Source organism: Gymnoscopelus braueri, assembly GCF_963280865.1.
Source record: "Gymnoscopelus braueri genome assembly, contig: SCAFFOLD_143, whole genome shotgun sequence".
In the NCBI taxonomy this organism is placed as follows: Eukaryota; Metazoa; Chordata; class Actinopteri; order Myctophiformes; family Myctophidae; genus Gymnoscopelus; species Gymnoscopelus braueri.
In genome coordinates, this window is record NW_027660932.1 from 25001 (window position 1) to 49478 (window position 24478).

General features: G+C 39.4%; 1 protein-coding gene and 1 long non-coding RNA gene across 2 annotated transcripts in view; both read left to right on the plus strand.

Moving 5' to 3' along the window:
- Positions 1–7659, plus strand: part of LOC308081048 — a 10648-nt gene extending 2989 nt beyond the window's left edge. The window contains exons 2-5 of the long non-coding RNA XR_013932786.1: positions 2843–2895; positions 5070–5147; positions 5859–5939; positions 7302–7659. This is a non-coding gene — a long non-coding RNA (uncharacterized lncRNA). The remainder of the gene's footprint in view (positions 1–2842; positions 2896–5069; positions 5148–5858; positions 5940–7301) is intronic.
- A 178-nt stretch (positions 7660–7837) lies between these two features.
- The window catches only part of LOC308081043 (uncharacterized protein), a 71551-nt gene continuing 54910 nt past the window's right edge, over positions 7838–24478 (plus strand). The window contains exons 1-9 of the mRNA XM_080457449.1: positions 7838–8006; positions 9839–10528; positions 12171–12289; positions 13595–14125; positions 14830–14908; positions 15431–15537; positions 16448–16502; positions 16860–17033; positions 17138–17277. Coding sequence (XP_080313575.1) covers positions 7844–8006; positions 9839–10528; positions 12171–12289; positions 13595–14125; positions 14830–14908; positions 15431–15537; positions 16448–16502; positions 16860–17033; positions 17138–17277 — 2058 coding nt within the window. The 5' untranslated portion in view covers positions 7838–7843. The remainder of the gene's footprint in view (positions 8007–9838; positions 10529–12170; positions 12290–13594; positions 14126–14829; positions 14909–15430; positions 15538–16447; positions 16503–16859; positions 17034–17137; positions 17278–24478) is intronic.

Genomic DNA, 24478 nt, shown 5'->3' on the forward strand with positions numbered 1-24478 from the left:
TCAAATGTATGCATGTATTAGCTGAAGATTAAAAAACATTAGCCTTATTTAATTTACATTTTAAAAATAGCCTTTTCATTTGAGAATTGTCCATTATTTAGTGGGGCATTTTTGGAAAATGTTAAATCAAATGACCTTTTATGTATTAATTTAATTATGTCATAGAATGAGCACACCTGAAGATTAAATGTAAATGCTATTGCATTATATATTCATTTTTGTCAAAAAATAATTCGTTAATTTCCTGAAGATTAAAATGCATTTCTTTTATTTCAATTGAATTTTTGAATTTGAATATTTGAAATATGGCATCTATTCGCTTCCATAGTTTTCTATGTGTTCTGTTCTGTCTCAAATACTTTTTCCTTTCTTTTCTAAAATTAAGGAAACACAGAGAACCGACAATTCTGTCTATAAAAGGCCAAATCTCCCTAAATGTAGGCTAATGTTCCAATAACTACTTAATTTGTGACCATGTGTTATGCAAGCACAATGAATAGGCCCAGCTATCTGCTTTTAATTATTATCTAAGTGTTTCTTATGGATAGGTTTTGTCTATGGCGTTTCCATAATTGTTGATTGTCTGATCTTTGGAATTAATTAGTCACCATCAGCGACGGCTGTGCGCGTCCGGGCCCACTGTTGGCTCGTTATGCCACTGTGTTTCTGACACCAATAATGATTGCGCAGCTACAGGGCAGCGCTCTGTGAATTTGTCTATATGCACATCGTGTGTGTGCGTGTGTGCGCACGTGCGTGTGTGCGTGTGCGTGTGTGTGTGTGTGTGTGTGTGCGTGTGTGCGCGTGTGTGTGTGTGTGTGTGTGTGTGTGTGTGTACACGCCCACACACCCATGCCTGCACACTCTTTATGTCAGACAGGAAGTCATGAGTGGTTGTGGCGTAGACTAGCGCGTCCGGTTTGTCTCGGTTGTGTTTCTCAACAACCTGCAGCTCTTTTGCTCAACTGACACTTTTTATAGGAAACCATGTTGACAAAATGACACCAAAACAATGTCCTCCATGTTGTGTAAAGTAACTAAGTACATTTACTCAGTCAAGTACTGTACTTACGTTCAATTTTGAGGTATTTTTTACTTTACTGGAGTATTTCCAATATTCAGTACTTTTACTTCTACTCCATTACATCTCAGAGGCAAATATTGTACTTTTACTCCACTACGATTATATATATTTGTAGTAATTTTACTCAAGTACATTTTTAATTCTGGACTTTTTACTTGTAACGGAGTATAACTGATACTGACTCACAGCAGAGCTCCTCTCCTCTCCTCTCCTCTCCTCTCCTCTCCTCTCCTCTCCTCTCCTCTCCTCTCCTCTCCCCTCCCCTCTCCTCTCCTCTCCTCTCTGTGTCTATGCTGGTTTCTGCTCTATTTTAGCCGGTGCCTTAGCCATTGTCCCTAAACTTCCTTGCCATGTTTTACTATAAGCCAATCTAAAGCTCGCAACGTGTCGATGTAGATCGGCTGGTTGAACAAAATTTTAAATGAAAATGTTTTAAAAAATGGTTAAAAGTTTAGGCAGCGGCTAAAATAGGGCCCATAGTGCACTTTACTTCTCAGTTTACATGTTTATTTCACAGCTTAGCTGGAGGCTAATGATTTATTAACCCTGTATGGGGACTTAGAGAGGAAGTACATGTGTGTTTGTTTATGTTATGCTGGCCGGTAACTTGTCGTGGAGTGAGATGTTTTTTATCGGCGTGTTATCAAGTTTCAGTTGGATAATAAAGCTCTGCCTCTGGTTCATGGAAACGTTTTAATATTGCATTTGAAGAGGCTATGCAGGTGATCATTAAAAATGATTGGTTTTGTTTGGTATGAATATGTGTCCCCGCCTTGGAAGTCACAGGCCCATGAAATGATATGTCAGAAATAAAGACAGACCCACATGCTGTAACAATGTAAAACCATTATTGTGCATGTTGTGCAGTTAAATTTACCAAATCATTTAAGGTAGCCAAAAGCCTTTGTGGTTGTTGTTGTTGTTGTTGTTGTTGTTGACAGTAGCCTAATCATCCTGCTGCTCTTAATTGTATTGTAGTCAGGCCTGAATCATTCTGCACTTAAAGTGATATATATTTTTTTGTTTTTGTTTTTTGTTAAAATTTTTGAAGTATTATATTCTGATAGTAATCATTGTTAAGAGCGTTTGTTGGGTCACAGGGGTCTTTCCAGCTCTTTAGTAAACACAATATAGTACATTTTCAGGTAGGTGACAACATTTAAGCCAATCAGGAGAGAGCACTGAAAATGCTTTTTCGTTCGTTTGTTTAATAAAGAGCTGGAGAGACATGGAGACTCCTTTTACTGAACAAACACTCTATAGCAATGAGTACTATCACAATATAGAGCTATTTAACACTTATTTTAACCAAAGTAAATCACTTACCCTACCTTTAACTGTACATTGTTAATGTTACAGAGATATTTAATACAAGTTGCTCTTTGTTGGACAGCAAGGTGTGTGTGTGTGTGTGTGTGTGTGTGTGTGTGTGTGTGTGTGTGTGTGTGTGTGTGTGTGTGTGTGTGTGTGTGTGTGTGTGTGTGTGTGTGTGTGTGTGTGTGTGTGTGTGTGTGTGTGTGTGTGTGTGTGTGTGTGTGTGTGTCAGGAGAACATCAGAGTCTATCAGATGTTAGATTGATGCTGGTTGGTGTGTGTGTGTGTGTGTGTGTGTGTGTGAATAACAGACTGAACTTCTTGTACATTTAATTATGGATTCACATCATTGTAAGTTGTGACATAATAGAGTAATAAGAAATTAGTGTCAGTTACACTGTGTGGTTTGTGTCTAAATGAACATATTTGCTATTGTCTTTACAGTTGTGGTGACTGACGTGCTGTACCATCACCAGATGTAATCTACCCTGGCAAAGGTTTGTCTGACACTGTTTAACAGTAATATATTATAAATATATATCACTGTTTAACAGTAATATATTATAAATATATATCACTGTTTAACAGTAATATATTATAAATATATATTACTGTTTAACAGTAATATATTATAAATATATATCACTGTTTAACAGTAATATATTATAAATATATATCACTGTTTAACAGTAATATATTATAAATATATATCACTGTTTAACAGTAATATATTATAAATATATATCACTGTTTAACAGTAATATATTATACATATATATCACTGTTTAACAGTAATATATTATAAATATATATCCGTTTCTGCTTTTATTACATTGAGTTTATGACATTATGAACCGTTACATTATTAGCCGTTATTACATAATGAGATGCTACAAGCACCTAATCCTGCACTGATTATAAATGAGAGAAAGTCAGCATTCTGAGATATAAAGTAGTTATTGTGAGAAACTCAGTGTCAGAAAAGACAGTTAAAAGGTATCTGTAAATGGTTTAATGTTTGACTATCCAGCCGGCCCTGTGTACAGTATATGAGGTCCTGTGTACAGTATGAGGATGTATCTGCAGTCAGATATACATTAAATGTGTATATGAGGTCCTGTGTACAGTATATGAGGTCCTGTGTACAGTATATGAGGCCCTGTGTACAGTATATGAGGTCCTGTGTACAGTATATGAGGTCCTGTGTACAGTATATGAGGCCCTGTGTACAGTATATGAGGCCCTGTGTACAGTATATGAGGTCCTGTGTACAGTATATGAGGTCCTGTGTACAGTATATGAGGTCCTGTGTACAGTATATGAGGCTCTGTGTACAGTATATGAGGCCCTGTGTACAGTATATGAGGCCCTGTGTACAGTATATGAGGCCCTGTGTACAGTATATGAGGTCCTGTGTGCAGTATATGAGGTCCTGTGTACAGTATATGAGGTCCTGTGTACAGTATATGAGGATGTATCTGCAGTCAGATATACATACTGTATAATGTGTGACAGGACAATGTGTCTGTGTCTGTAAACCAGTGCATGCGAAAAGAGTGAGCAGTGGTCATCATCAGTAGTGGAAGAAGTACTCAGATATATTACTTAAGTAAAAGTAACGATACCACAGTGTAGAAATACTTTGTTAGAAGTAAAAGGCCTGTGTTCAAAATGTTACTTGAGTAAAATGACAAAAGTGTTGGCATCAAAATACACTTAAAGTACCAAAAGTAAAAAGATTTAAATGTTTGAAAATAGCCGATCTACAAGCTCACAACACGTTGTGAGCTTGTAGATCGGCTATTTTCAAATATCCTACGTAGAAAATAAGGCTAAAGTGGTTAATGTATGTTTTATGATACAATAAATTATATCTGCAAAGTAACTAGTAACTAAAGTTTTCAAATAATTGTAGTGGAGTAAAAGTACAATATTTGCTTCTGAGATGTAGTGGAGTAGAAGTAAAAGTATTGAAAATTAGAAATACTCCAGTAAAGTCAAAAATACCTCAAAATTGTACTTAAGTACAGTACTTGAGTACAAGTAATTAGTTACTTTCCACCACTGGTCATCATCATGACTTACACAAATATAAAAGTGACAGTAAGACAATACAAGAGGGAAAAGAACAACGTCTCCCGCTGACAGCATGTAGGAGCATGTGCTTTGTGACAATATCACCTTTACCGCCCGGCTTCTCTCCCCCGAACACGGACAATTATGTTCAAACCCCTAGACACATGAGACCCCGATTTTTTGTGGGAGTCATACGTCATAGATCATAGATGACTGATGACATATAGACTAGCTACGTTGAATATCCACATGGAAGTCTGAGATCCTCACGCTGTAATAAGATAACATAAACATTATGTCCACCATGTGTGAAAGTAATGAAATAAAATAGATACAGGATAAATGTATATGGAGGAATTATAATGTATATAACTGTACTTCAGTATCAACAATACGTTGTGATGTCATCAGTTGTACGTGTGTGTGTGTGTGTGTGTGTGTGTGTGTGTGTGTGTGTGTGTGTGTGTGTGTGTGTGTGTGTGTGTGTGTGTGTGTGTGTGTGTGTGTGTGTGTGTGTGTGTGTGTGTGTGTGTACTAGAATGTGTACTTTGATCCACAGCACATGAATGATTGACACTTTCCTCTTGATTGACAGGAATCACTTGTCAGTGCATGTTGACACTGGAGGAGTGAAGTTTACAGTCTGGACTCATTTCTTCAACACTTTAATAAGGTAAACACTCTGAGTGACACAAAGCTTACTAATCTGTCAACATATCATTACTAATGTCATTAAATGAAGTTACAGAAGTGTTTTTATAGGTAAACACATCAGATTATAGTAAATGATGGATGTACAGTTTACTGTACTGTACAGTCATCCAGATATGAACTGTTCTCTCTGCTAGTGTGTCAAACTGTACCGGAGCATCAGACTCACCATCACTTTATGTCTCCACAACATTAGACTAATGAAATAAAATGTAAATTATATAATCTATAACAGCTCTCAATCCAGCAACTGACAGGAATGTTGATATTGCCAATCTGTACGGCTATTTAGTTTTTCTGGCCCAAAAACATGGAATGTCAAAATGTCTACTAATAGATCAGAATGGATGGATTCCTATAAAACCTACTGAACACATTCCTGTTCTCTGGATGATGAATACTAACCATCACCTTGTCTCTGCTGCCACCTTCAGGCCAAAGTGTCAACTTCATACACAAGATATCTAATAATCTAATCTGCCTGGAATGAGTGTTTAAAGTATTTTCTAAGCATTACTGATTCATGCTTTCTTTACAATTATTGTTATTTCTTGGTGACTCTATTAATGTAGAGTGTTGTGTTACTATATTGTTACCTCAGCTGCCCATCATTGTTTAAATAAAGGTAATGATGATACTGTAGGTGGTTTACATTAATGTCATGTTCATTTAGGGTGTTTCCAGTTGGCTACAATGTTTTCCAAATGGTGGAACCCACAGCAGAGTGGGATTCAGACCAGCAGCTCATCAGCAGGTAAAACATTATGGACTATTTTCATAGAAGCATTCAATCATGGAGATCTGTGTGTGTGTGTGTGTGTGTGTGTGTGTGTGTGTGTGCGTGTGTGCGTGTGTGTGTGTGTGTGTGTGTGTGTGTGTGTGTGTGTGTGTGTGTGTGTGGGGGGGGGCGGGAGCTTATTATAGTTCCCCTAGGGGTTACCAAAGATCACAGAGGGGGGGGGGGGGGGTGGGTGAGGTCCAAAATGTTGCACATGAATGTTACTCTTCCAGTTGAGTGCCAATCCGTTTTAAGCCATTTTTAAATATCCAATCAGAGCTCTAGTTGCACCAGGGTTGCTCCATTGGACACAGGTCAGGTCCATAAAGGTCCTACACACTAAACGTTGTTATCCAGAGCAGAGCAGAACTACAGACTATAAGAGGAATGGTGTCAGGAGATCAGTCTGTTAAAAGGTGTAACAAGTTGCTGTTACAACTCTCTCCACACATCAACAGTAGGCTACTAGTATGATGTTAAACATATGGCTTGATGTTCACTGTTCAACAACAAACACATGAACATGTGACACAATACACACATGCTTCAATCATTAGAGAAATCAGCAGGGGGCTTACAGGACATACTGTAGGCACAAGGTCAGTGGTGGAAAGTAACTAAGTACATTTACTCAAGTACTGTACTTAAGTAAGAGTTTGAGGTATTTCTACTTTTCTGGAGTATTTCCAATTTTCGATACTTTTACTTCTACTCCACATCTCAGAGGCAAACATTGTACTTTTACTCCACTACAATTATTTGAAAACTTTAGTTACTTGTTACTTTGTAGATTTGAATTATTATTACAAAACATGCATTAACCACTTCAACCCTATATACATTTCGGCCATTTGAAAATAGCAGATCTACAAGCGTCATGATGCGACGCATTTTCAGCTTATAGATCTGCTATTTTCAAAAGATTTTAATACATTTGAAAACTTGAAATGGGACATTCTGCATAATGAGTACTTTCAACTTTTGGTACTTTAAGTACATTTTGATGCCAATACCTTTGTACTTTTACTTAAGTAAATGTTAAATGTCTGACTTTTACTTGTAACAGAGTATTTCTACGTTGCAGCATTGATACTTTTACTTAAGTAAAAAATGTGAGTACTTTTCCCACCACTGCACAAGGTTATACCTGAACTAAACTCCATTCAGACTATTTGGGTCAGATTTAATGAATGCTAAAATGTGTGTGTGTGTGTGTGTGTGTGTGTGTGTGTGTGTGTGTGTGTGTGTGTGTGTGTGTGTGTGTGTGTGTGTGTGTGTGTGTGTGTGTGTGTGTGTGTGTGTCAATAATAATAGTATTATTTGACTGTTTCCATCCAGGGAAGAACTTCGACCGGTCAGACCTGAGAATAGTTCTGATCGGGGGAAGACATGGAGGTGGACCCACTGGAAAGAGTTCAGTAGGAAACATCATCCTGGGCAGAGAGGTTTTTGACACAATCGGAATAACATCTCAGAGTGTCATGAGACAAAAGAAAGTGTCAGGCAGACAGGTCACTGTGGTAGATACTCCAGGATGGAGGTCTACTGATCCCCTAGATCTGACCCCTAAACTGACTCAGTTAGAAATCCAACAGAGTGTGAATCTGTGTCCTCTAGGACCCCATGCCTTTGTCCTAGTGATCAGATTGGACAGACCATATGTAGGAACAGGGATGTCAGCAGAGGAGCATGTGAGATTTCTCCTCAGTGACAGAGTGTGGAAACGCACTATTATAGTGTTCACTGTAGATAGAAACAACATGAACACTGATCTCATTAGATCTCACCCTGAGATAAGATCTCTTATTGAGAAATGTGAAGGTCGCTTCCATGTTCTTAACATTAGTGACAGAGGAGATAGAAGTCAGGTCACAGAGCTGATGAAGAAGATAGATCAGATGGTGACTAGTAATGGTTGTCACTATGAGACAGAAGAACACGTCTCAGAGGAACTGAAGGAGAAGGAGAGAACTATCAGAAGAAGAGCAGAACAAAGGAGGACAGATGCCCAGAAACAAACAACTGGACTTCCAAAACACATTGGTATGTTTTGTTTACTTTGTTTAAGTGACAATTAGCACATTTTGTAACCTATATTGCATTTTTCTGATGTGAGGAGATTGTATTGACAAAGAAACAAATTGTGTTCTGTTTAAATTTTATTTGCTGGTGAAATGTTATTGTTTAAGCCAGTGGTTCTCAACCAGTGGTCCGGGGACCACCAGTGGTCCAGTGGGGGGGTTACCAGGGGGGTCCTCAGCTAAATTAGTTAAAATAGCATCACAATCATTTTAACCACTTAGCTTTGGCTATTCAAAAATAGCAGATCTACAAGCTCATAGCGCGGCACCGAGTGCCGCGCTATGAGCTTGTAGATCTGATCTTTGCCTCTGGGGGTCCCTGGCACAAAACATTTTCAAATGGGGGTCCGCGCCCAAGTGTATATCAAAGGGTTTGTGCCATTTTTGAAAAATCTTGAACGTGTTTGACACATTCTTTAACACAAATCTTCTCTCCTGGGGGTCCCTGGCACAAAAGAAATTCAGATGGGGGTCCACAGCCAAATCATTAGGGGTCCTTGACATGCAAAAGTTTGAGAACTGCTGGTTTAGAAGGTATTAGTAGAATCGGCCTCAGGTCTTAATGAGTTAAACATGCTAACCCGGGTGTCCCTATAAAAAAAGGATTATAATCCCCAAAATAGTGAAAATAGCTGATCTATAAGCTATATATCTGCTATTTTCTCTATTTGTCTTATGATGATGAACTATATAGGGCTTAACCACATGAAGCCTAGCATCCCTATTCTGGGGAAATAGTTGATCTACAAGCTCACAACATGTCATGTTGCACTGTGTTGTGAGGTTGTAGATCTGCTATTTTGTGCTAATATATTTAGTATAGAGTGAAAACTGGTGGAGGCCTAGTACAGTCCCCTGGGGGACTCCACTCAACTAGGTATAGTGTTGAAGTGGTTTAGTGGTTGAGGAACAAAGATACAATGTTTTAAACATATCGTTGCTGTACGTCCAAAACCCTTCCTTTTTTATTATTATTTTTAAACATTTAAATAGAGTAAAAATAGCAGATCTACAACCTCACAACACGGTGCAACGCGACACGTTGCGAGCTTGTAGATCAGCTATTTCCACAGGATAGGGATGCTAGGTTTCATGTGATTAAGTCCTATGCTTCATCTTATGCCAAATAGTGAAAATAGCAGATCTACAAGCTCACAACGCGTTGTGTTAAGACGCGTTGTGAGCTTGTAGATCTGCAATTTTCACTATAATGGCGAACTTTTAAACTTTTTTAACTCATTGCCTGCCATGGACGAATTAATTCGTCAAATACTGCTATGGCCCAGCCTGCCAAGGACGAGTTTGGACGAGTTTTGAAAAAAAAAAGAAAAAGTTTTCACACAGAACCAGAGATAACACCATCCAAACATGTGCTGCTCCATTCACTCCCTTGTTAACTTATTGCTTAAAAATGCTCTATCTCGGCTCCTGTGTCTTTTTTTTTTACACTATATATTTTTGGCAAAACATTTTATTTTCAACTTGCCAAAACTATGGAACGGATTACCGCTATCGGATAATGTTTTTCCCCTCCATTCTACGAGACCCCTGTGTGTGTAATGAGGGGATCACCGTGCGGATAGCATTCACAGAAAATATTCCATGATTTTTCAAAGGTTGATAAAATCGCTCGTTTTCGCTGGCAGTAGCGTAACACTATTACACTATTACTCTGGCAGTTAAAGAGTAGGGACACTCGGGTTAGCATGTTTAAACAATAACATTTCACCTGCAAATAAAATTGTAGATCTGCTATTTTCACTGTTGTGTGACAGGACTTGTTTTCTCTGACAGGACTGACTGACCTCAGGATTGTGTTGTTGGGAGAGGAGGCCTCTGGGAAGAGTTCAGCAGGAAACACCATTCTGACAGGAAGTGGTTTCAGTCAGGGAGGTCAGAGGTCAGTGCAGTGTGAGGTGAGACAGGGTAAAGTAGCAGGGAGACAGGTGACAGTGGTGGACTCACCAGGCTGGAGGTACAACAGTCCACTACAGGACACCTCAGAGATGGACAAACTGGAGATCCAGAACAGTGTGTCTCTCTGTCGTCCTGGACCACATGCTGCTCTTCTGACGGTTTCTCTTGATAGAGCATTCACCAAAGCACAGAGAGTAGCAGTAGAGGAACACATGACACTTCTGTCACAGAGTCTCTGGAGTCACTCTATGGTACTGTTCAACTATGGAGACAGTCTGGGAGACAGAAGCATTGAGCAGTACATTGAGGCTGAAGGAGAAGACCTCCTCTGGCTTCTTGATAAATGTGGGAACAGATACCATGTCTTCAACAATGAGGAGACAGATGATGTCACTCAGGTCACACAGCTGCTGCAGAAGATAGATGAGATGGTGTCAGGAAACAGAGGTGGACACTGTGAAGCTGATGGAGATGTTTGTGAGAAGATGTCAGAGAGGAAGAGGAACATAGAGGAACATGTCCAGACACTGACAAGGAAACTGACCACTCTGAAAGCTAGCTCTAAAGGTGATCTGTCTGTCTGTCTGTCTGTCTGTCTGTCTGTCTGTCTGTCTGTCTGTCTGTCTGTCTGTCTGTCTGTCTGTCTGTCTGTCTGTCTGTCTGTCTGTCTGTCTGTCTGTCTGTCTGTCTGTCTGTCTGTCTGTCTGTCTGTCTGTCTGTCTGTCTGTCCGTCCGTCCGTCCGTCCGTCCGTCCGTCCGTCCGTCCGTCCGTCCGTCCGTCCGTCCGTCCGTCCGTCCGTCTCTTTCCAATTATTATTAACAATAATATGAATAAAACATCACTTGTGGTGGTTGTGATGATGATGATGATGATGATGAAGGACATGATTTCTATAGCCCTGTAATATTGTTGTTGTCGGGTAGAAACCTTGTATCTCCATGTTTCACATTTTTATGTTTTTTTTTGTAAATTAATGCCCTATACTTCATCAGTTTTGCACAAAAGTAGTGCAAATATCAGATCTACAAGCTCACAACGCGTCACGATGCAACACATTGTGAGCTTGTAGATCGACTATTTTCACTATTTTAAAATGTTTTAACAATATTTTTTTAAAGTTAATTTAAAAAGTACAGTAAAGTTATTTTAGTTATTTTAAAAAGTACAGTAAAGTTATTTTAGTTATTTTAAAAAGTACAGTAAAGTTATTTTAGTTATTTTAAAAAGTACAGTAAAGTGCAAAAAGGGGCAATAAATATAAAACTAAAATTCAAACTTAATGTAGATTAGAGGAACTGAGAGAAGAAGCATCATAACTGAACACCAGTAAAGCAGAGCTGCTCATTATTATTTATGGTCAATTATATAGATTTTCAGTTTGTATTCTCAATGTTAATTAATTCATGTTATTAATAATTCATATAACTCAATCTCTGAATCCAATCCTAAATATTTACATCAGTGTTAAGCAGCACAACGTGTCTCATCATGATGCATTGTGAGCTTGTAGATCAGCTATTTTTTAACAAAGTAACTAGTAACTAAAGCTGTAAAATAATTGTAATGGAGTAAAAGTACAATATTTGCCTCTGAGATGTAGTGGAGTAGAAGTATGGAAATACTCAGGTAAAGTAAAAGTAATTCAAAATTGTACTTACTGTAAGTACAGCACTTGAGTAAATGTACTTAGTTGTTTTACACCAGTGGTTCTCAAAGTGGGGTCCGGGGACCCCCAGGGGTCCTTTAGCGGTTTCCAGGGGGTCCCACTGCAACATTTTCCATATTTTAAACGTTGGTTAGTCAAAAATAGCAGATATACAAGCTCACAGCGTGTCACTTTGTGCTGCGCCGCCAGCTGCGCTGCGAGCTTGTATCCTACACCTGCTTTTTTTTCTTCTTACTGTTTATTTTATTTTTATCATTTAGCATTTTTAACACAAATCTTCTCTTCTGGGGGTCCCTGGCACAAAACATTCTCAGATGGGGGTCTGTGGCCAAATATATACATGTGGGGATCCTTGGAACCAAAACGTTTGAGAACCACTGCTTTACACTGTGTGTGTGTGTGTGTGTGTGTGTGTGTGTGTGTGTGTGTGTGTGTGTGTGTGTGTGTGTGTGTGTGTGTGTGTGTGTGTGTGTGTGTGTGTGTGTGTGTGTGTGTGTGTGTGTGTGTGTGTGTGTGTGTGTGTGTGTGTGTGTGTGTGTCAGGAGAACATCAGAGTCTATCAGATGTTAGATTGATGCTGGTTGGTGGAGAGCAGAATGACAGGAACAGAGCTGGAAATCACATTCTGCAGCACAATGTGTTTACATGGACTCCATTCAAGGTGAGTAATATGATATGAATGTTATAATGAAAGAAGTAAACAGTGAAGAGATCAAATATAAATGTTTTCTGATGTTAATGTGAAAGTATCTGCTGTCATGAATGTTTAACCACTTCCACCCTGGTGTCTTAACCCTTTAAGACTGGGAAAGCATCATCTATGTTACTTTAGATTTCTTTGGCCATTAAAAAATAGCAGAAGCTCGTAGCGCGTCACCGAGTGCCGCGCTACGAGCTTGTAGATCGGCTTTTTTTTTTTTCACGGAAATTTTAGCAAATCTTTAAATATATATTTTTTATTTTTAAAGCGAACATTTGTAACTCAAATCTTTGCTTCTGGGGGTCCCTGGAACAACATGTTTTGAGATGTGGGTCCGCGGCCAAATACATATTATTTTGGGGTCCTTGACATGAAAAGGTTTGAACACCACTGATTATAACAACATAAGTTTTTTTTTTTTTAAACTGTTAGGATTTAGAAGATATTTGCAGAATCCCCCAGAAACAAAGATTTGAGTTACAAATGTTAGCTTTAAAAATATATAGTCAAAGATTTGCACAAATCTTCACGATTTAAAAAAAATACATAGCAGATCTACAAGCTCATAGTGCGGCACCGAGTGCCGCGCTATGAGCTTGTATATAAAAATGACACAGGTGCGTTCCCGGTCTTAATGGGTTAATCATTTTTCATACCCCCCCCCCCCATTATTCTTGCATTGTTTGAAAATAGCAGATCTACAAGCTCACAGCCTGTCTCATAGCAACATGTTTTGAGCTTTAGCCAAAGCATAAAATAGGTCTTAAAGGGATAGTTCACCCCAAAAGTACTTTCTTTCTGTAGATTAGTCACTCCATGGAGACTTGAATTCATGGATATTGTTTAGTTTTTGTCTCATTCATAAGACAATAATATGATAACCAGCAGCGGTTCCGGTAGGAGACACAAAGAGTCTCCTTTGTGTCTCCTACCGGAATCGCTGCCTACCGGTCCGCTGGTCATCAAATTATTGTCTTAGGAATGAGACACAAACTAGAAAATATCCATGAATTCAAGTCTCCATGGAGTGACTAATCTACAGAAAGAAAGTACTTTTTTGGGGTGAACTGTCATAATGACTATATTATTGTCATATTAATATAGTCACTGTACCAAACTAAAATAAAAGTTCTCATTATGCAGAATGGTCCATTTACAATCATATTACTGGATTGTTATTAGTAACATATTAATGTATTCATTGAGGACACAATAGAATGAAGGTTTTGCATTTTATGACTAACATACAGTAACTTCATATTCCAGGAGTTTAAAAGCCAGACTAAACTGACACAATGTGTCAGACAACAGAGTCAGGTTGATGACAGAAATGTGAGTGTGGTGATCTGTCCAGACTGGTCGACTACACCTCCATCACAGAAGACCAAAGACGTCCTTCTACACGGTGTGACTCTGTGTTCTCCTGGACCCCACGCTGTGCTGGTGACTGTTCCTGTCATGTCCAGTTTCTCTGAAGCTGACAGGAGATCAGTGGAGAAACACATGGAGCTGCTGGGGGACAGAGTCTGGAGAAACACTCTGGTTCTGTTCATGTGGGGAGGGTGGCTGGGAGGGAGACGTGTTGAGGAGTACATAGAGTCTGAAGGAGAACCTCTGAGGTGGATCCTGGAGAAATGTGCCTACAGGTACCATGTTCTACATGGTATCAAGTGGGACATTTCAGAAGTGACAGAGCTGATGGAGAAAACAGAAGACATGGTGACGAGGAACAGAGGACACTTTGAACCTTCAGTCTCCAGAGAAGACAGCTCTGTCAGAGACACGGGACACTTCAAGGTGGGACATGAGACAAGACACATGACACTGTTTGAAAGACTGACTGAAAAGAATGAAAACATTTACTGCTGAAGAATGATAAAGATAATGTATTAATCCCTGTGGGGGAATTCAGATGTTGTAGCAGCAACAGCTGTAAGTGTAAAACACAAGATAGGTACAGATAAGAGTAGAGAGATAAGAAAATATCAAATACAAAACTAAATAAAAATAAATTGAATCAGAATGGAACAGTCAAGAAGAAGATGAAAGAAGAGGAGATGAGAGAGGAAGTTGTAGTTTGTGGTGACACAGACAGACACTCAATACTAATGACCTGTCTGAGGGTTTGTCTAACACTCATCTATCTCTGATATACAGTAGAACTTTCTAAGGAAGTTATTATGCTCACATAATATTGACATGTCCAGTTTCATAGGGAAGCTGTTCATTAAGAATTGACAGTCCTTTGGGACAAAAAATACACCTTTGATAGTTTCCAAAACATATGTATAATAACAGACAACACGTACAATCATTTATATTTCCAACACCTCTGGTTCAGGGCAGCCTATTGATCATTCCTTCTAAATGTATTTATTGTACATTTTAGCATGTCATTTTATCCATAATCCAGACATAATGCTTATTGATTTTACAATGATAGTTAATAACATTTATGGTGTGATTGTAAAATGTTAATGTCTTCTTTGTTCTACATACAGAGTGATGTGTCCAGTGTAACAGCATCACTAGCAAGCCTCCCTGGTGGATTCAGTAATGAAGGTGTAATGCAGGTTGCAGGTTAGTTTCCTGTTTCTAATATCATTCACACTATTATTACAGCATTTATTTTAACATACTGACTGTACTGGAGGAATAGAGTTTAACATTTAGATGAAAACAGTGTTACTTAAAGGACGACTTCACCCATTTCAACCTATCTTCATATAATTGGTCCTCACTAATGCTCATTATAATAAGTTACCATTTGTGTCTACTCACTCTGTGTCTCAGAGGAGGGCTGTGGACAGTTCAGAAACCCGCCTACCAGTGACATCATCGATGGGGAATCCAAGCTAATAGAAACTACAGGCTTTCTATTCCTGGAACGTTAGCATGCTATAATGGAAGATATTGTTCTTTAAAATCTTGTTTAAAAATATGATATAAATAATAATAACCTGCCTAACGATGATGTTCACTGGTAGACGGGTTTCTGAACTGTCCAGAGCCCCTCCCCTGAGACCTGAGTTTTTACTCTAGATTGTCTCATTATCTTATGATTATTTTTAAGCAGCCCCCTCCCTCCCTCTTTCTCTGTAGAGATGACTGTAGGCAGAGACCAGGATGTGAAGATGAAGGGAACTGGAGGTCAGGGCAAGGTCGACGCCAAGGTGATCGGGCCATCAGGAAAACCAGTGACCCACAAGGTATGTCACATGATCTGACAGTACTTTACTTTATTAGAAGCACTTTACAGTATGGGAATAATTGTTGATGTCTGATAGGTTTGTTAATTTAGATTGTATGTGTCTAAACCAGGGGTTTGCATACCTTTCAGCACAAGACCCAAAAGTCAGTGTGTGTGTGTGTGTGTGTGTGTGTGTGTGTGTGTGTGTGTGTGTGTGTGTGTGTGTGTGTGTGTGTGTGTGTGTGTGTGTGTGTGTGTGTGTGTGTGTGTGTGTGTGTGTGTGTGTGTGTGTGTGTGTGCGCGCGTATGTGGGGGTGGGTGCGTGCGTGCGAAACATTAAAAGAAACACATATTTATGACCCATAAAAAATATTCTGTGACCCACAAAAAGGGCCATTGGGGAAAATATTGTTCCCGACCAATGGGAAACACTGGTCTAACCTGTAGCTGAATAACTGACTGTATGGTCCACATGTAGATGCATTGATTGATTGAATGATTACTTTATTAACCACTTAAACCCCAGCGTCCGTATTGTGGGGAAAGCTTTCACTGAAAATAGCAGATCAACAAGCTCACAACGCGACGCGTTGTGTCCCGTTGTGAGCTTGTCGATCGGTTATTTTCAGCAAAAGCTTTCCCCACAATAACAGACACCCCATATGGGGTTTAAGTGGTTAACAGTTACAGATGTATACAAAAAGATGCTAAAAGGATAACCCAAAAAAGTCTATGGCTTATTTCCATCGCTCCATCTGTCCTGTGTATTAATCGATGCAAGCCTGCAGTAATTTGATCAAACAACAAGTGGCGCTATTGTCTCCCACTGTCTGCTGTAAGAACATCTCAAGACCTTCTTATGTTTGTTAAGGTGAATGTATTAGTTTTAATGGATGAAATTAACTTCATGTGTCCTGCTGTATGTGGAGCCTGCCGTCGATACCAGTGGAGTCCATGTGTTTGGACCTGGAGTGGAGAGCAGAGGTGAGGACAGAGGTTCTGTTTGTGTCCCTGTGTGCCACTTCAACTTTACCTTAGATTAATTTAAACTGTAAAAGGAAAAAACTCTGACTTCTTCTTGGCCTTTTGCCTCACTTATCAGGTCTAGCCTCAGCACTTAAGGTGTGATTATGATATGAGTTACTTGTAATTTACAGGCCCTAGAAATTGATGCTTACACATTTCTTGTACTTTACTTTCGATAAGAGTGTTTGTTAAATGCCACAAACTGTAAATGGGTCAGTTTTTTACAATGCAGTGAAATGAACACTGAGGATTTTACTGTGTACCTGTTCTATGTCTTGTAATCATGTTCTGTGCATTTCCTGGACTGTGTAACAGACGTGTTCCACGAGGCCTTCACCGTCTTCACTGTGGATGCCCGCTCCCTCACACAGAAGGGCGGTGACCACATCCAGACCCTGATCAGCAACCCCTCAGGCAGTAGCACGGACGCCTTCATCACCGACCATGGGGATGGAACCTACGGCGTGGAATACACTCCCTACGAGAGGGGTGAGTTAGTTTATTAAAGTGATCATGTCGGTGCTTATTGTCTCTGCATCATCCCACTATGTGAGTGTGATGTCTGTGGTGTTTGTTCTGTTGACATGTTTCAGGACCACACAGTGTAGAGGTATTCTACGATGGCTCTCTGGTGCCCAAGAGCCCATTCTGTGTGACCGTGACTGAGGCATGTGACCCAGGGCGTGTGCACGTGCACGGCCCTGCAGAACCAAACACAGAGCCTGACTCTGAGGTAAATATCTCACAGTTAATGGCTGCCATGGGGGCCATTCTCCTGGAGAAATGTGGCTACAGGTACCATGTTCTCCACGTTTAGTAACAAATAGAAGACATGGTGATGAGGAACTAAGGACACCTTTAGACTCAAGAGAAGACAGGTCTGTCAGACTTCAGAGTGAGACATGAGACAAGACAGATGACACTTTTTGAAGGAAAGGGAAGCAAACATTTTCTGCTGAAGAATGATAGGATAAGATTAATCTTTATTTATCACTGTGGGGAAATTCAGGTGTCGTAGCAACATTGCAGCAACAACAGTAAACTTTAAACACAATTACAACTTTAAAGGGATATTTCACTTTCAAAAAAACTTTGGGTCATTTTAATGTCTACTCAGGCTTTTGTTAGCACCCCGGACCGTTTTTAAGTTGCTTGATTCAGTATTTAGATATTTGATATTCATATTACACACCCCCTTCCTATACAAACCCATTATAACTTCAAACTCCATTTTTAACATGTTAGATTCATCAAAAACACCCGTCCTTGGTTCTGGTGACTCACCCTGCCCTCCTAATACGTGGGGGCGTGTTTCTTCGATTATTTTATTTAATTTTTTTATTGTATTTAATTTTTTTTTCCAAAAAAAAAACAGGGCAGGGTGAGTCACCAGAACCAATGACGGGTGTTTTTGATGAATCTAACATGTTAAAATGGAGTTTGAAGTTATAATGGGTCTGGGGGGCTCACAAACGCCTGAGTAGACGATAAAATGACCCAACGTTTTTTTTAAAGTGAAATATCCCATTAAATGAAATTAAATTAAATCAAATTAAAAGTTAGATAAGTGTGCGTCTCTGAGCTCTGATCTCTGCCAGGCCGGGTTGCCTACTCAGGGCTTTGACAGTTGTGGGGAGCAAATATAGACCTACCTTGACTTTGAATGAAGAGCATCTCCCATTTCTTGTTCTTCTATTGTAAAGGTTACAGCAACGGAAATATTGATCTAGACAAAGTTAGACCTATTGATATCTGCAAAGGTGAAATAAAATGTTATCTGTGGATTTCTAACAGAAGCTCAACACAGTTTGACCAGCAGACGTTTAGATTTAGCAGCACTATTTTCCCATTGCATAACGTACTTTTACATCACTTTTATATCACACACATAGGTGTTTTTCCTAGACTACTCTATAATCGTTGGGAATATGTTTTCAGTAGCTTGCAGCCATATGCTGAAAAGGAAAGCTCTGCCCCCCTACCCACAATGCCCTTCTCTGAGCTCCCTTACTTATCGTGTGTGTGTGTGTGTGTGTGTGTGTGTGTGTGTGCGTGTGCGTGTGTGTGTGTGTGTGGCTCCTGCAGACTGAATACTACACACTGACTCATAAACCACGTGGGACGTGTTTGATCATCAACAACGAGATATTCTCTGTGGACGAGCTGAATGACCGCCCAGGAACTCAGAAAGATAAGGGTATGTATCCCTGCTTTAGTGATCTGATCTAATATGTCACTGATAGTCAATAAAGGCCTTTTATTCGATCAAAGTCAACACTTGAACACTTGTCATCTATTTGACCACTCTGCTATGGCCGATAGCTCAGTGGTTAGTGAGCCAGCCCGCCTGGGGAGCGAGAGGCCCTGGTTGTCCCAGGTTCGATTCCAGGCCAGGCCAGCAATGTGTCCCTGTGTCCCTGAGCAAGACTCTTAACCCCTAATTGCTCCCTGAGCGCCATACAATGGCTGCTCACTGCTCTTAGTAGTTATAGGATGGGTAAATGCAGAGGACAAATTTCACATATGTGCAAAATATACAGTGAAACATTATCTTTCTTTCCTTACACAGAGTCTCTGGAAAGAGTGTTCTCCATGCTGGGCTTTGAGGTGAAGACACACACCGACCAGACAGCAAATGACATCCGTCGTGTGCTGAAAGAACTGGGAGGACAAGATTTCACAGAGGCAGATGCTTTGGTATTCTACATCTATAAAGAGGTGTCAGTATTTCACTGTGCATTCCTGTTTTCACACAAAGTAATGATCAATTCTGCCTCTGACATTAGGTGGTGTGTGTGCTGTCTCACGGAGAGAAGGGTTGTGTCTACGGTTCAGATGGTAAGAAGGTGTTCCTCAAAGAGTTGACTCAGCCCTTCAGAAGCAGGAATGCCCGCACCTTGGCAGGGAAGCCCAAGCTGTACTTCATCCAGGCGTGCCAAGGGAGAGACTACCAGGAAGGAGTGGTGCTGCCATCCCCGACACCGAGCGAGGAAGAAGGCGAAAAATGGAGTACAATACAGGCTGACTCTGAATCGTTGCCCCAGGACGAAACGGTTCCAAACGACGCAGACTTCCTGATGGGCATGGCGACCGTAGAGGAATGTGTATCATTCCGGGATACTGCCACAGGTTCCTTCTACATCCAGGAGCTGTGCAGACAGCTTCAAAGAGCAGCACACAGGTGAGATGGAGGTTTCAACATCTGTCAGCACTGATACAAGGCTTGACTTCACAAGCCTTTAGGTGGCCAAAACATTTTCTTTAATATTGTATACAAAATAAGCCATTAGTGTCCGGAACCACAAAATGCCCAGCACAGGCTTGCAAGACCATCACAAAAACATATACCAAGATGTCCACAAATACAATACATAAATATATTTGATCGTCCAGGCTGTGAGTTACAGATACATTGTTCTCCAGCACAACTGCCATGCCTTCTCTAGGAATTGTCCACACTGGATTTCCGTAGCATTTTACTAATGTAATGTTCTACTCTGTTTGCTGTTTCCTGACAGAGGAGAAGACATTCTTAGGGTCCTGACAGTCGTGAACCAGGAGGTCGGTAGAAGACAGATTTCGAGGTACAAACAAATGCCAGAAATCCGTCGGTACACACTCACCAAGAAACTCATCCTCAATTTCATCTGAGACGGGGCAGTTTCCACGTGAATGAAAGATGTTTTTGAACGTTATGCGAACTATGTTCTTATGAAATGCTTCATATTAGTTTTGTTTATGAAGTGGATATTACAAATACAATCCAAACTTTGAGTCCACTCCTCTTGTTTAAAAAAAAAAATCTAAATAAAGATGACTTGACTTCACTTGGCATATGACTGAAAGAAAACTGCAGTTAAAGCAGCCATTGATGAAGGAGTGAACAGCCTGAATGCTATGTAACTTGGATTAAATTTCTACATTATGAAAATTGACACATAAAAAGCCTGACCAGTTTGGGAAAGCAATGCGAAAATTAAGATGTGTTAGAATCCAGACTGTAACACTGACAACTGAACTGAGTGCATTTTTACAGCAATAAAAACAGGTACTAAGTAGCTGTTTATGTTATTACCATATATGGAAATATTCCTGAACTTTGGAGTTTGGGAAATCAGTCATGAGTGACAGGTCACAAGTTCAATGTTAAATTAATCATCTGGGAGTGATTAGTGGACTTGATCTCTTGTGAAAGCCCAGTTTTGTTATTGTAACTATCATTTTATAACTTTTATTCTCCTCAAAACTTTTATCACATTCTAGATCCACCATACTTTCACCTAGAAGCTTCTTTCAGACTGCAAAATGTTTGATTCCTTCGGGAATCTTTTATATATAACGTCCACATTACATCACTAAATTGTACTCTTTTAAGAAATATAATCTGTATGATTGTAATCGTGGGATTATACTATGATATATGGAAATGTAATCTGTGAAGTTATATTGGTGGAGCCAGAGTAGACATGCTAGTAAATCAGTGGACCAGTCTAGACATTTAGGGTGGGTACATGTAGTTCTGTAAAAACCTTAGGAAACAGAAGTAAGAGGATTCCTTGTCAGGTAACGATGCATCCCTCCAAGATGTTCTTTTTATTCTCTTAATTTAAACTGCCATTATAGTATTTCTGCAGAGACAGGGTCAGCTAGGTCAGCTGATAGGGAGTTACAGTACGAATGGCTAACTGGTTCCCTCCAAAATTTGTCTTTTTATATTACATTTCTTTCAATTATTGTATTTCTTTCATTTTGATTAATTATCATGTATTCAATGGATACTCAACTGCTACACTCCATTGCCTGCAATAAAAAAAACAAATCTAATTCAAATTATTGACTTGGACATTATTATTCACATCAAAGGTATTTCATATCTTTATCAATGAATGTTACTCCTGATAAAGGCTGTATAGTCATAAACCAACATTTTCTTGTAGTAAACATATACAGTACTCGCCTATATTTCCTGACAACCACAACTGATAGCTAACTTAGAGTGCATGGCTCTATTTTTAACTGAGGTTATCCTAAATTGTATCTTTTATATAGGTCACTGGGAGAGTACAGAGAGTGGATGTCATCAGGACGTACGTAGTTAGAAGTCAGATGAGTACACTCGCACCAACTTTAAAATAGCCTTGGCTTTCTAGTGCTGTAAGACCGTCTAAGCCTAAGGCCTGACCCCAGCTTGGAGGAGAGGCTGGTCCATAACCTTGGAGACATTTAGGTGCCCAAACAGGACATGAGATTGAGAGTTGTCTTAAAAGTATCCCTGGCTGATTAGTCTTTATGGCTTAATTCATTAAAATAGAATTAAAAACACCTTAAATATTGTATTTGTTTTAGAAATAGTTCATCTTTCACTCAATAGGGACAACTACCGTCGCAAGTTGATGACGTCATTTGTCCATGTGTGGTCCAGCCCTATGGAATGTATGGAATGCTTATAAAAAGTTTTTTAAATATAGTTTTGATGCTCATACAGTACTAACCTTAGGAAGTGGTTTTTTTTAGTTAGCACATGAATTCCATACATTCCATAGGGCTGGACAATATTTAAGGAGTTTCAATTTTCATTTTAGTAAGGCTACAGTATATAAGGCAGTTACAATGTATAATAAGGATTATTAGCCGGGGATCCTTTTAACACCTTTCTCTAAAAAGAAGATGATCACAAAAAGTCACACAGAGGCTGACGGCTGCTGATGAATATCCTTGTAAACCAGCTAGAAATAAAGAGTCACCTATAAGACTCCATGGGACGGATGAATACCCCCCCCCCCCCCATCACGTCAGGTGGGCACACACACAAACACAATACTTGGGTTGTGAGGCATTTGTGGGTCTAGAAAGCACCTGCAGAGACCTTTACAGTCTAAGAGGGCCTATTTATTGGAGGGCCAGGGGCCCTGGCTGTTATAGCCATAGGAAGGGCCTTGTTGTACTGTATAGGCTGAGGGTCCTATCTATATGAGTATTAACGTTTATACATTTTTGTCATTATTGTCTTTGAGCCTCGTGGCCCATGAACATGTCCATCACAAGGCGGCATGGTGATGACCCCTGTGTTAGATTAATCCAGGATGGGAACAGAACAGACACATGATGATACTTAAACTTTAATCAGGACAATGTGTGAATGAATGACTCTTCACTGCCTATGCTGGCAATTTATATTAAAGGAGCACTTCACAATTTATCATTTACAATTTAGGCATTTAGCAGACGCTCTTAATCCAGAGTGATTTACAGTAAACAAGGTAAACACGAGGTCATAGGCTGCATCAAATGCATAGAGACAGTGCAGTGCCTCCCATTTTAAACCTTATCTTCATATAACTGGTCACTAAAGCTCACTATAAGATGGCACAATGTCTGTTTAATCACTCTGTGTCTCATTGGTGGGCTGTGGACAGTTCAGAAACCTGCCTACCAGTGACATCATCAGTGGGGATTCCTCCTGGAAAGTTAGCATGCTGAAATAGAAGCCATTGTTCTTGATTCATTATGAGATTCTAAGGTCAAGGTCAAGGAGCTTTATTGTCATTCCATACAGAATGAAATGTGTTACTCAGGTCCTGGTCATGGCAGAGTAAATAAATAAGATAAATAAGACACCTAAACACAACAAAGGCTAAAAACGATATAAAAACAGCAGCATATAATTATGAGAAATGATGTCATAGTTATGAGACACCAAGTTATAAGGAACTATGAGATACAAAGTCATAGCCTAATTATGATATGCTTAATTATGAGATAGTGAGTCATTATTTTGAGAAAGAATGTCATTATTTTTCCTTTCTCCACATTGGTGGAAATGGGTTTCCATACATTTACATTGTCAAAGCAATAACGGTGAAATAAATAATCAAAACTATGATAAAACAAAAAGTATGTACAATAAAAAGTCTAGAACTGTGTCACATTGCAACGAGCTTATGAAACAATGAATGTTGTGTATTTGTATTTATTAATGTATGGTTGTTTTGAGAGTTAATGGAACAGACAGACTGACTGACTGACTGACTGACAGGATGCATGGTCATGTTGCTATGGCATTGGTTTTTAACTGCCTGGCAGAAACAGCAAGGAAGAAAACACACCACCGTCCGTCCCATAGGCAGGGATGGTCACGTTCTGATTGGCTGGTTAGCTGACAGGCTAATAACTATTTGATAAATAAATGACTGTAATAACAAACTATTGGAGAAGATCATTAAAGTTTATAATAATGGGTCAGACAATAACTACAATGACACAGATGTGTTTGAGAAATGAAACGTTTATAAATATATTAATAATAATAATAATAAATAATGATAAACGAATTAATTACTCCCATTTTTAAATAAAATAATTAAATTGAATAATCTCACACCAAGTTCAAACTTAGTCTAGTTAAAGCTTAAATGGCTTTTAAAAAGCCATCCTTCTCTGTAGAATACACTTGTTGTGCAGAAAATAAAATATGTCCTCCAGATGGAAATTATTATATATGCTCCACTGCGCCCCCTACATATCTGCTCAATATAAATTACCATCGACCAGATCTGTAGGGGGCGCAGTGGAGCGAATAAAGTAATTTCCATCCGGCGGACATATTTTATTTTCTGCCCATAAAGTGTATTCTACAGAGAAGGTGGTGCTGAAAGGCTTCCCATCCTGGAGAATAGACTTTCAACAACACAAAACAGCTTTTGTTTCGGTAAATAGCGAAGTGGTTTAGTTTATTTTGACTAAAGACGGACAGCAGTTCATTTGGCTTTATTGCTAGTTTTTAGCTCAGAAACGAGGGTGTGTTTTGATGTAACCAATCATAGCGTCAGCCGACGGTCCCATTCCCTCCGAGCTATGGGACCTCTGGACTCGCGCGCACACACACACACACACACACACACACACAGATCAGAGAGCAGCTGAGGGACAGAGAG